The following is a 13,581-nucleotide window of genomic DNA, read 5'->3' as shown; positions in this document are numbered from 1 at the left end:
GACAGATAGAGTGGGACAGACAGGTAGATTTTCTTAAATTAATTATTACTTACTTATTTACAAGGGAAAGCAAGACAGCGGTCATTTACATCATTGAGTAGCACATTTCTCAATATAATATCTCAACACATGATCTTTCTCAACAGATCATATCTCAAAGGATATGCTACAATAATGTAGATAGAGCCCATAAATCACCGACATTCCAAGGACGTGATCAAAAGCAACACAACAGCCACAGTTTGTGACATCTTCTGATGTATAATTAACAGATCTCTTTTAACCAGACTCCCTGCTACATACTGTTTTACTATAGATCGTCCCACACCAAGCACAGCTGGTCAATTCTTCTGAAATGTTGTAATGAATAATTACTTTTCAGGGAGCAAGGGGAGACCTTCGGCAGTGTAATCAAATTTGCCAAATTACTTTTCCAATGTTTCGTGAGTGTGTGAGCCATTGCTAAATTCTATGACCTTCCTGCTCTCCAACAAAACACGTCAGGGGCTCTGGGATGACAATGGAAATGCAGAGTTTTTCCTACCAATCATGGGAACCTGAGGACAGGCCTGTATTTCCTGGAATGCGACGCAATCGGGAAGAGATAGAGGGACTACAGGATGTCGTGAGCACCATGCACCACAGCACACTGCAGTGGAGAGGACGGAGCTGGTCAAGGACTTCATTCACAAGGATTTTCTCCATATCCCTGTCCCCCATAAAAACTCAATCATGATCTAAACCTGTCCACCAATCGTGTGCCTGGATGTTCCAATCACTCTTAATGATGTAACTTTAACGACCTGCATACATTCTGACAGCTTAATATTCCTCCCTGGGGTCACCTGTCCACAATAACAAAGTATTTCCCACCAACTCCCTCTGGACGCTCTCCAGTCGTCTTGAGCGTGGAGGTAATGATATGGCAGAGGGGGCGGGGCATGTGTGTCTATAAGAGCAGGCCCTGCACAGGGAAACCTCTCTATGAAGTAGACCTGAGCTAGGCCAACAACAAGTTGCTAAAGGAGAGCAAGCAAGAGCAAACGGGTTCACCTCTCTGTGCACAGACTCTGAACTGTGGATCGGTTTTTATCCTGGAAACTAAAAATTCTTACTTTTACAATCTTCATTCTTTTGGAATATCCTTTTCTCTATCCATTTGGTCGTTCAGTTCAGGATGCTCAGCCCTGTTACTATGAAGCAGATCATATCCACTCTGTTTGTGCTCTGCAGCGCTGCAGTGATGGTGAGTTGACTTGTGGCCACTTGGTTTTACACTATCTCTGTTATTACTTTCTGTTTGTGATATGTGCTTGATTATCTAGTCATTATATGCAAAAGTCCTTTTATTCATGAGATTTTTCACTTTTACACTCCCACCCATACTCCTCTGACCCTGGTCCTCAGGCAGACAGTGAATGCCCAGCTGAGTGCTCCTGCCCCCCTTCGCCCCAGCCGTGTCCGCCAGGCGTCAGCTGGGTGACGGACGACTGTGGCTGCTGTAAGGTTTGTGCTAAGCAGTTAAATGAGGACTGCAGTGCCACCACGTCCTGTGATCACATCAAGGGGCTTCGCTGCCATCTGGGGGCCGGAGGAGACCCTAAAAAAGGCCTGTGTAGAGGTGAGTGGAGGCACTTTTTTTAAACTTCAGCTATTAATTATAAACCAACATAGAGTTATTGTAACACAACAGCAAATTGAATCTTTTTCTGCCTTTTTTCCCCCACTTTACAACTCAAATCATGCTTCCAACACATTCTCTTACAATTCGTTATGTACACATGACATCTTCCACACTTCACAGCAGCATCACATTTTCTTTTTCAGGAATCAGGAATCAGGAAACGTTTACGGTATTGCCATTATATGTTAGACATACATGGAATTTGACTTGGCGGAGGGTCCTGTCGATGTGGGGGTTTTGGGATGGAGGAGGTCACATGTGTACAGACTGTAAATGTGTGCATAATTCCAGCTTGCAAAGGTGTAGTTAAAATGAAGTTGCATCATGGGCAGTTTAACCCACCAGAGTTTTTGAAGCTATGTATGGTGCAACAAAGGCAAAATAACCTTTAAAATATTTTTTTAATACAGAATTTGAACTGTTCAAATATAATTAAATATTCATTTTATAGATATATTTCTTTGTGCAAATGGATGATGACTATGTTTCATTTGTGATGGTGTTTCTGTTGAGTGTGGGTTTTTCGTTGTGTCCAATGAAGTTCAAAGGTCTCCCTTTATCTGTGTGTGTGTTGCTGAAAGCTGAGGCCCAGGGTTTGCCCTGTGAGTTCAGCGGGCGGGTGTACCAGCATCGGGAGGACTTCCAGCCCAACTGCCAGCACCAGTGTATCTGTATGGACCGGGTGGTGGGATGCATGCCCCTCTGTCCTCGCCAAATGCCACTGCCTTACTGGCGCTGCTCGCGGCCCCGGCTGGCCAGGCCCAAGGGCAGCTGCTGCGAGGAATGGGTGTGTGACGACAGCAACCGCATCAGTGAGGAGCCAGAGAAGCTCACACACACCTCCCTGCCAGACAGCCTGTCCCTTCCCAACCACATCAGTGGGCTGCTACAGGCCCAGCCACAGCCCCGGCAACCAGCCGCTGGCGAGGGGGTCACACTCAGAGGTGAGTTCCTCCTGAGGCCCACCACCAACCTTATTATTGTTTGTGTGCTGGAGTGGTGTCAAAAACTAGCGTCAGATCCCAAAATATTACACAATATACAAATTAATTATGGTCAAACCAATCGTAGTAATGAAACTGCTTGGGAATCCATCGTGAACTGGTTTCAGAGAGATTGACTTTTGGTGTAATTCTGTGATAAAGCAGGTCGTTACATTTTTACCTTCTAATTACAAATTTATACTTTTTATACTTCATACAGATATTTTTTTTAGCATTTATTTAAAAGATATAAAAATACATATATTTAACATAAATAAACCTGTTAGTAAGAAATAAGTGTGAATTTTCTTTTTAATCGCGGGAATGTTTTGATCACTTATGAGCAAAATGATACAATATCTTGAGGGTTGCACTACAGGAAAGCTCCTAGTCGGAAGAAATAAAGAACTTTGCTCAGTTAATATTCTGGCATGTGAGACTTTGATATTTTGTAGACGTTTGGCCCTGATATTGACACCACAGTTCAGATAGTGATGAATCATACAGCCAATGGGGAGAATGGATGTCAACAGCTATTGTCATGAAAATGTGAGATTGTTGAGATATCGTGAATAAATGGCTGATGTCTCTATACTCAGGTTTTTCCATTGCTGGTGCAAAAAGAGATAGCATCACATTGGCATTTAATCCCCTAATTACAAATATGGATGTTTTAACAAACTCACTCATTGCTCGAGTGGGTTAGAGCTCACGTGGATATATTGTTTCATTATGATTCATTGGCTTTGTTTATTGGCTTTATCACAGAGATGGCGTCCTTCCCCGAGTCGACGGTGTTACACGTATCCAGCTGTTTCCCACAAACCACCGAGTGGACCGAGTGTTCCACCACGTGTGGGATGGGAATTTCAAGTCGAGTGAGCAATGACAACCCCGACTGTCGACTGCTCAGAGAAACCAGACTGTGCCAGATACACCAATGTGAGCTGCAGCCTCCTGCAGCTAGCAAGGTACGCTACCAAACAATATTCAATATGAGCATAAAGTATTGGTGGAATATGATGCCACATTACAAAGTAAGATCATTGTAGCCAACTAAGTCTTTTGAGTAAACAAATGATCATTTAATACTGCACAGTTTTATTGATGAAAATGTAACAAGATCATTTTGATGGTGGCTCTTTCTCTCCCATCCAGAAGGGGAAGAAGTGTCAGCGAACATTCCGCCCCCAGGAACCGGTCAGAATCACCTTTGCCGGATGCTCAACCACACAGCGGTACCGTCCTCGGACCTGTGGGACTTGCAGCGACGGCCGCTGCTGCACACCCTCCCTTTCCCACACTGTGACGCTCCGCTTCCATTGCCCCGATGGAGAGGGCTTCTACAGAAAGGTCATGTGGATACAGCGCTGCAGCTGCAACACAAGCTGCCCTATTCACAGCGGGCCCTCCAGCCCCTCCGTCAGCCTCCACAATGACATCCACACCTTCAGGCACTGAGGCAAACTCCTGTGCCCCACCCCCCTCACTGACTGAGCTTTACACTCGCTTGCACTTTAGGCGTCCTGCTGCCAGCACATCAGTATGTTCACACTTGTGTTACTTTTCGTGTGCAGGGCAACGCTGAGGACAAAAGTTGTTTTTCTAACCAGTAATTGGGATGTGATGGAAAATGATAGATGAAGCATTTTGAATAATGAGGAATAACTATATGACATATTCATTCGCGACTATAAGAGCTATGTGTTCTTTATTTTCTGTCCTTTATCATAACCATGGAGTGATTGTGGCATTGATTGTGTGTGTGTGTGTATGTGTGTGTGTGTGTTTTTGTGAATATGTGTCTGAAGGATGAGAAACTTAACAATGAAGAGAGTTTCCAGAGAATGTGCTCATTATGTTACTACAGTATAATGAGCAAAAAATAGTGGTTATGAACTTCCCCTTTAGTTATGGAGCGGTAAATACTAGAATCACCACATTTTTCAGGGTGTGATTTTATATTTTATTGTGTGTCCTCACACTCTAAACACAGTGTTTTATTTTGAAATAATGCTATGTATTTAAGACACATGGATTTAAGTTACACATTTCCTGCACATCAAATAAAATTATATCAAACTGTTATGCATCTTATATTTTAGGTAATGTTTGAATTATTGTATTAATCTATGGAAATGCGTTTCAGATTTAGCACTTGATTCCCGTAATATCACAAGGTCTGCATTCTTCATGACTTTACACAATGTCGGCTGGCTGAGCACAAGTATGACGGTGGACTACTGACTTCCTCAGCCTGTGCTCTGCCTCCTTCTGAAAGGAGGGAGGAACACGCCTGACTGCCACAGTCAGCAATACTAATGCCTCATTTCTACCCACTCGTCAGGCTCCAATCTATGGAGGACTAAAAGTGCCACAATTAAATAAATAAACACATCATTAAATAATTACTTAAATGTGTCATTAATTAATTAAAAATAGAATTAAATACATAAATGTGTTAATAAATGTGTCATTAATTAATTCAAATACAGATTCATGTTATGTAAAATACATATATACTTATTTCACTATTTACATTTACATTTCATGATCCTGCGTTGCAGTGCTTCATGAATTACTTAAAACTGTCAAACTGACCCATCAAAAGTTGGTAGGCGGAACCTAACGCCTAATTGGTTACCCTGTGTATCAAGTCAAGACAAATCAATTCCGGATACTGGATTGATGCAGAGCTACTAAACGACTGAATCCATCCACCCCAACGTGGACAACAAATCTCCACCTGTTGCAAACACATGAATTGTAATGAAACATCTAGAAAGATGCATTGTTTATCTGCTAATATCACTGACCTAATGAGCTTATGGTGGCCATCTACTGTATATGCCACAAAGAGTTTGGGCCAGGAACAAAATACTGCCGTGGCCAGGTACTCTACCAAAGCAATGGATCAGACTGGATTCGCGTTAGCCCCGCCCACTGACTTTGATGGGTCAGTTTGACAGTTTTAAGTAATTCATGAAGCACTGCAACGCAGGATCATGAAATGTAAATGTAAATAGTGAAATAAGTATATATGTATTTTACATAACATGAATCTGTATTTGAATTAATTAATGACACATTTAAGTAATTATTTAATTGTGTATTTATTTACTTAATTGTGGCACTTTTAGTCCTCCATACCAATCACAACTGGACCTGAGCTATGAAGTGTGGTGGGAGCACACCTGAGGCAGCAAATTGATCTGCTGGGATACTACAACACAAGGAAAGGCTCCTTCTTCAGAGAGGCTTCAGTAGATGTGCCCATTGATACTTCAAGTGTTCAAATATCCATTTTGGAGGCACGGTTAGGATCCGCTAATCCACTAATATATATTGGTGTTGGGTTGATGGATCTTCTTCATTGGTTTTAGAGTTAACACTGAAACAACCTAAATGTTTTATTTACATCACTGTGAACTGTGTCAATATTAAAACAAGATAGTCAGTTATGTTTTAATAATGTGCAGAGACGTGCTTTAGTCATTTTACAAAAAATGTAGTGTTAAATGCTCTCAGACAGCATGTTTGTCCATGAAACCACATCTCAGAACATCTCTCTAACATACGAGACAAAAACGTACTTTTGCCTTTTATCATGGGGGTTTTAATTTAGACTGAATAGTGTCTCAGTTATTTTGGCATGTTTTCCTGTAAATTCAACTGATCAAATATTACTATAACTCGTCATTCTTCAAACAAGGTGGAATTCTTGTACTGGCCGACCGAAAGGAAGTAACCATAAAGCACACATGACAAACCACATAACTGCTATCAGATATAACTACCATCAGATCAACCCAGTCTCACAGCAAAATGTCTAATAGCTATGTTGGTCCGCAAGGGAAAATTGTAACAATACTACGTTGTCCCTTGTGGACCAACGTAGCTATTAGACATTTTGCTGTGAGACTGGGTTGCATCAGTTGTAACCACCATCAGATGTAAGTTACCCCCATCCCCTTTGAACCACCATTAGATTTAACTACCATCAGATATAACAACCATTAGATTTAACTACCATCAGATAGAGCCCCCATCAGAACCTTCCATTACTAGCTATTCCGTAATAATTTGATACTAAAGAGTGATTCTTTAACTTTCATTGCTTATAAAGAATCTTGATTACATTTATTGATTTCCAAAAAGAAATGACAACCCATTACCTCTGGACTGAGGAATTATTATTAAGCATTTAGGATGACACATTCCTAAGAAAACAACCACATGATCACAGATGACACTCAAGCCCTTCTTGGATGTGACAAGTTTAAATGGTGTTTACTTTATGTGAATATATCTATTAACGGGTAAACATATATATAATCAGTAGCAGCAACGTAACATTGTTTAAAAGTTTCACTTATGTGATTTATTTAGGTTAAAACGTGTATGTGTCAACTCAAATAAATTCATTAATTGGGTACTACTGTTTGCGCATGTGCCACATTTTGTGCTTTAGCGTCGTTCTGCCTTTTTTTGCGGACTGAAACTGGCTGCAACGTCATCATTATCTCTGGCTTGGGTGAAAGATTGGTAAGTAATGTTTTTTTGTTGCAGTGTATAATGTAACTCTCTGTTATATAACCCTTGCACACAAGTTGTGAAACGTTCTTAATAAGTGAAACCAGGAAAAGTTCTGCTCTATTTCATTGAAGTACAATTTGGCGCCTCAGATGGACAGATCTCTCCACATGACACTGAAAGAACTTCACAAATGGGATTATTTTGTCAGTGATCCTGCCCCACAGCGGTTTGTATTGGCCGGGATGTCCAACTGGAAGCTACAGGTGTTGCCCAGTCCAGAGAGCTGTGACTTTCAGCATAGCATTGACAGAGGAACACGAAATCCACAGGGCCTCAGGGAGTGGTGGAAAGAGGATGCCACACTTACCAAAGCAGAGGAAGCAGCCCCCCCTCACACCCGCCCCTTTACCCCAGGTTAAAGGATGTTTTGAAGTGGTTTCAACACAGTAACACACGTCATACATAACAATTGTTAAAGACATGTTATGCTGAAAACAAGAAATAAAAACACGTATGGAACATGATTCATCCTATTTGAACAGTATCACAGCAACCATCTCTCATCAACCTCAGCTCATCATTTCCTCAAAGAGTCCAGTTCTGTATGAGGCTTCACAGAGGAGCGAACCCTGGTCCAAAGGACTAGAGCCACTACATCAGTGAGTTACTGCTGCTATCACTACACGTTTAGCCTCTTCTGGTAATACTACTGTGGCCATAGCTGGTCCAGAACTGCCCCACATGACATAACAACATCATGTTTTATGCCTGACTAATAAAATGCCATTCTTCCAAGTCAACAAAAAAATAGAGCTGCCACAATGTATGAAAAAGTAAGTCCAAAGCCGTGCTAGGGGTCATAGACAATGCTGATATGCAGACAGAGGAAATCATCTTGGAGCAGTTCCTTCTGTGGGAACCAGAAACAACCATCACTGATTGACTCCCACGTGTTAGTGTAGTGTACACAATGTATGTAGAAATAAATGTGGAAGGTTCTGTCATCACGTTCTTTAGTCTTGACACACAGACCCGGGTGGCTAATCGGGAGAATGGGGAGAGTTCCTGGTGGGCCGCTTTACTTCTGGGCCAGTGGAGAATTAAATTTTTTGACATTTGCAACTTTAGTCCATCTTCTCTTAAAGTAGGCTACACGCGTTTCGCATTGTGACACCGCAGCCTCTGTATAGATTGTACCATGTAAAGAAGTTCTCCCTTTCCAAATAGAGTTGGTTGGGTCCATATTCCGTCTTTTCCAAAAAGTTTTCTCAGATAGGCTACCGATAGCTGGGCCGATACGCGTCAGGGAGGATGGATGGGAGGAAGAGGCCAGGGGGGGCTTACCAACTGAAATGAGTGACTCTCACGCTCAATGCGTGACACTTAAAAATGATGAGGCCAAAATTTGCAATGAGGAGGCCATGACTACAGGGAGAAGTGAAGAGGATAACAGAGTAAACAATATGAAATGAAGTTATTTCATGTAAGAAAGAGCCATATATGAGCCAGTTATAGATAAAGTGCACTGCTTAGGCGGTTACTGCTGCTGTAGATGCTGTTGGTGCTGTTCACCATGCAACTGTGTACTGAACTGTAAACATTTGTTGAAGAGTGTTTCAAATACTTTGTTTATTTATTTCTGATTTTGTTCATTTTTCAACCTACCCTTGAGGAATAGTGAAATATTTGTGTTAACTTCCAGCTTAAGTGGATTATTATTTAACTTTTACATTATTTGTTGAACCATGGTATTAATAAAAAAAACGACAGAATAGTAAGAGCTGAACTACTGTGGAAAAAGTGGGCCGGTCTTGGGCCTAAAAGTGGCCCCACTCCAGCCCTGTTGACACATGATATGTTAGTACAGTGTTGAATAAAACATCATTGCTCAATGGTTAACATGAGTGGAAATAGAATCATAATGGTTTACTTCCATTTAGTGGTCCCATTGGAAGTGCACGTCTGCGTTCAATGTATGGTCTGGAGCGTAGTGAGACTGCCTCAACAACAAGTTACTTCAATGCCTTTTGTGTTTCCACACCACTCTGACCTGTCACTTCATTCCACAGTGATCAGTAATTGAGTGGGTAACTTCCACTAAAGGTGTATACATATATTGAATTATTGAAGTTGTAATTGATTATGGTAGGATTGTGAAGGCAGCCCTCAGGACGGCTCGTCCTCAACCTCCTATTTAGTGGCAGCAGTCAAAAGGCCCCTTCAGGAAGGGCCTCATCACCTTTAAAGGTATGTACAGTAGTATGGAGTTCAGAGTCACCTTGCTTGCCAACAACTACATTTTATGGACTGAAAAATTGTTTTAAAAAATCAGTGTCTATGTGCCAACCATTGGTTAGTTGGTAATAGTCACAATGTGTATTTGTGTTGTTATGCAGCATAGTGAGCTCAGTTAATCAGTTCACCTGCTGCTGTTTTGCTATTTTGTGTCTGTGCTGTGTTTAACCTGAGGTTGTGTGGACTGACACAAGTGTGGACTGCCGGCCTCTACCCAGACCCACATTTAGTCTAGTTTTAGTAAGCCCTACTTTAGATTTACTGTCATATTTAATTGTCCATTATTTCCTCCTTTGCAGCTCCTGTTCCTGCCAACCTCATTATTTTTCTTTCATTCTCTTTCTGTCTGTTTCTGTCTGAATCTCAATGACTGATTTGACAATTTTGCATTGATGGTCTTCTCCTTCCCCTCTCAAAGCCCCGCACAAAAACATTTAGCCATGTTGGGAAGCCCAGTAACGATTATGAAATGCGATGCTTGTCCCAGATCCATTTGGATTTTCTGATTCATCACATCTTACCTCAGTCACCAGGACGAACAACAGCGACTTACCAATGAGGGCTCACATTATTATAAGATGCAGCCCTCTACTGGCTCTCAGCTGGAAGTACAGCCTGGTGTACAGTAGGCCTGCTACCTACTGACTGTAGGAAGAAATTCTCCAAGGTATCGTCATTTTCAATGCATTGAACTTCTATCTATGTTGGATTTTATTGCTTGCCCGTAAATTCCATTTCAGTGATCTAGTAGACCTGTCTCATGATGAAGACCGGTTTATTCTAACACCTATAAGGATAACTAGGAAAACACACATTGAAACACAATTGTATGCATAGCATGAAAGTGACAGGGAATGCTACAACTTTCTTTTTAAATAAGCTACTGAAACATGGCTACATGTTAGTTGGACGTTTAATAGAATGGTATGTGCTAATGTCGATAATAATAATGTTCAGATATGTTGACGACCTAGTTCTCATAACCAGCTCGGACTGAGAATCACCGAGATGATGTACAGCATAACACGTACTACACGAGCTCTGTCTGTATACCGCAACCACGCTCCAGTGTAACGTTACATACTAACAAGCCACTATGAAGCCATAAATCATTTTGACCACGGACACGCCCCCCTGCTCTCCTATTGGCTGCTTCTCGCTCCTTGTCGGTTCCGTCCCCTCTCGGTCATTTAAAAGCTCCTTGCGCAATTTGATGAATCGAGTCGCTGTCAGAAGCAGATGAAGGCGCTTTGATGGATGCTCGGCTCTAACGGCGAGGAAGAGGAAGAGGAAGAGGAGCTCCGCCATGTCTTCTCCTCATGGCTACATGTAACGCTGCTTCGGAGCTGGACGTCGGTGAGAGTTGGTCCAACTATTTCCGTCCGTCCCGGGCTCGGTGTTGTGTTGCCCTGAGCTATGGAGAGCACGATATGTGATCTGTGAGCGTGAGGAGCTTCTTTGGAGTCTTATCATTCTACTGAAACTTCACCCGGAAGGACAAGCCTTAACTGGGCTCGTGAAGGTAACATGTTTGTCCTCGTTGCAGCTGTGGGAGACGTCCCCCTAGTTCCCGAGATGCCACTTAAATGACTGAAATCTACTTCACCACTTTAGGAGTAGTACTGCACAATAAAACCCAATACTGCTGATTGGCATGGGGAAAAACACGTTCGTCCTGTAAATTTAAATAAAAAAAACCTATTGCTTGTGCTACAATAATAGAGCTGTGGTCACATGGTTCCAATTCTAGTTAACTCTGGTGCTTTTATTAGGATATGATGTTTTTGTGTGTCATGTCCTCCTGCATCGTGTAGCCACGCTTGTGCTCATGCCCTCTCCAGCTCTGTCAGAGCAGGTGGAAATGTCATAAATACATTATTGCAATGGCATCATTTGCCAATGGAAACAGAAATGCAGTGTTGTTTCAGACATTTGACCAGGAATATCCTTCTCTCCACCACTGTGTGCCCAGGGGCCTCTGAGGGCCCACATCAGCATGGTGAACAGCCAGGCGTCGGGCGTCGCGCCGGCCCCTAGGGCCTGTGCAGGATGTGGGGGCAAGATCGCCGACCGCTTCCTGCTCTTCTCGATGGAGCGCTACTGGCACACACGCTGCCTCAAGTGCTCTTGCTGCCAAGCCCAGTTGGGGGACATTGGCACCACCTGCTACAGCAAAGGGGGCATGATTCTGTGCCGGAGCGACTACATCAGGTGAGAGGGAGGAGGAGGAGGAGGAGGAGGAGGAGGGGAGGAAGCTGCCGGTTTGATGTTTTGGAGGCTGCACAGACAGAGCAATCTGTGCCTTTGTGTTTGCAGGCTGTTTGGGCACAGCGGGGCGTGCAGCGCCTGCGGACAGTCGATCCCCGCCAATGAGATGGTGATGAGGGCGCTGGGCAATGTTTACCACCTCAAGGTAAGTCCCCAGCTCTCACATCGGCACACTCTGCTGCCCACTGCTCGCTTGGCCGAAACATCTGGAAGGAGGGTGGAAGGAGAGAATGAAGACCCTGTTTACAAAGATGTATCTACATATTAGACTGTAGCGTTTCTCATACAAAGTCTTCCTTATCCGTTCACTTTTGCACATTTAGTTTTGACGCTTAATATCATGCTCACAATATGTCTGTGTTTTAGTGACCCGTGTTTGATCCATTTGAGGTTCCTTGTGTTCTCTGCAGTGTTTCAGCTGTGCCACCTGTAGAAACAGACTGATGCCCGGCGACCGCTTCCACTACATCAACAGTACGATCTTCTGTGAGCACGACAGACCTGGTGCTGTCCTGCTCAACAGCCACCTGCCTCCTCTTCAGAGCAGCTCTGTGCTGGCAGACCAGAAGGTGAATGCTTAGCCATGTAATACCATTCCAGTGCTGTAATGTGAATTCAACCTGGTCGAGTGGCTGCGTGTCGGCCATGTTTTTATGAATGACAAACACAAGGTATGTAACTATTGTAACGGTACAAAGAATAGTTGACGGAGAAGTTAATGGCTGTGGTGGAATGTACACGACTCAAGTGCTGTAGTGTTTGGGCATGTTTGAAACTGGAGCCATATGGACCAGCTACATTAGGATACTCTGTCCTGTGTGTTGAAAAGCAGCTCCCGGACTAGCTGTAGTGTTCTGTGGGTTCGGGAGCCTCACTCGTGTGCGTGTGTGTGTGTGTGTGTGGTCTCTATCGTCTGCAGGTATGCTGAGGGGCAGAAGTAGCACGCCTCTCACGCTGAGCGCCACTTCTCTTCAGTGCGCTCGTCTCCTGCTTCTGTACTTGTGGATTTTTCATCACTGCCCGGCCTCTCCTCTCGAGGGAGGACGCAGTTTGTCACCAAGATCCCTGTCCGGCATATCAGAGACTAAATGCTGCGTACAAAACTCCATTCATATTTGGTTCTCAGTTAAAGTGGTGTGTACATCATCAAATGTTTTCAGTACAAGTGCACTTCACTAGCTAAAGGCTTCTTGGGGACCAAAAGAAAGCTGTGGTAAATCAATGAGGATGAAAGTGCCACCTGGAAGAGGAACTGACTGATGCTTGACTGGACGAGAGACTGTCTTCCGTACAGTGACTTTCCCCAGAGACTCTCTCTCAAGTGTATGTTACCGTGAGATCTTGCACACTGGAGAAGAGTTATAAATTGGTATGGAAGTGTTCAGTCGTGGGAAACCTTAAAGTGAGATTCAAACCCACAGCAGAGACTTTTTAAACACAAATTTACATTTCTTTTAATGTTGCTGTATTGCCGCTTTTTCAGACGCCTTGGACAGGAAGTGAAAAGATCTGTTTTTTGTTAGCTTTCTTCATCACATACCTGTTCAATGTGTGAAAACAAATTGTGGAGTTCTTAACAAAAATGCTATTAAAATGACATTCCTGTAACATGGAAGTGGGCTGCGGTCATTTTGAAGCGCCTCAGAGGCAGGAGAGTGGCGTCATATTGCATGGTGAAAACATGCCACATTACCCCCAGGAATGGCATTAGGGGGCCTGAGCTCTGACCATTTACAGAAGCAATTAAACACAAGCCCAGTATCTGTGCTGCTGGAGTTCCTGGGAGGCTGGACTCTGGGCATAACCCGTGGCTGC

At 43.2% G+C, this 13,581-nt stretch overlaps 2 protein-coding genes across 3 annotated transcripts; both read left to right on the top strand.

The window, feature by feature from the left end:
- Nucleotides 1–380: 380 nt before the first annotated feature.
- Nucleotides 381–5,059, top strand: ccn1l2 (cellular communication network factor 1, like 2). Its single transcript, XM_037481301.2, has 5 exons — nt 381–1,246; nt 1,408–1,621; nt 2,266–2,628; nt 3,436–3,638; nt 3,826–5,059. Exons 1-5 carry the CDS (start codon nt 1,178–1,180, stop codon nt 4,126–4,128), a joined length of 1,152 nt encoding a protein of 383 aa, XP_037337198.2. The 5' UTR covers nt 381–1,177; the 3' UTR covers nt 4,129–5,059.
- Nucleotides 5,060–10,700: 5,641 nt separating this feature from the next.
- On the top strand, nt 10,701–13,381 carry si:dkey-90l8.3 (LIM domain transcription factor LMO4-B). Of its 2 annotated transcripts, none has more exons than XM_037483520.2 (5): nt 10,701–10,854; nt 11,471–11,709; nt 11,815–11,911; nt 12,177–12,335; nt 12,686–13,381. In XM_037483520.2, exons 1-5 carry the CDS (start codon nt 10,756–10,758, stop codon nt 12,692–12,694), a joined length of 603 nt encoding a protein of 200 aa, XP_037339417.2. In that variant the 5' UTR covers nt 10,701–10,755; the 3' UTR covers nt 12,695–13,381. The 2 variants fall into 2 exon arrangements, with proteins under 2 accessions (XP_037339417.2, XP_037339418.1); XM_037483521.2 differs by having other exon boundaries at nt 10,717–11,020.
- Nucleotides 13,382–13,581: the final 200 nt, after the last annotated feature.

This window comes from Pungitius pungitius, chromosome 5 (assembly GCF_949316345.1).
Source record: "Pungitius pungitius chromosome 5, fPunPun2.1, whole genome shotgun sequence".
Classification (NCBI taxonomy): Eukaryota; Metazoa; Chordata; class Actinopteri; order Perciformes; family Gasterosteidae; genus Pungitius; species Pungitius pungitius.
Note: the sequence above shows the minus strand (reverse complement) of the source record. Positions and strands in the feature narration are given on the sequence as shown.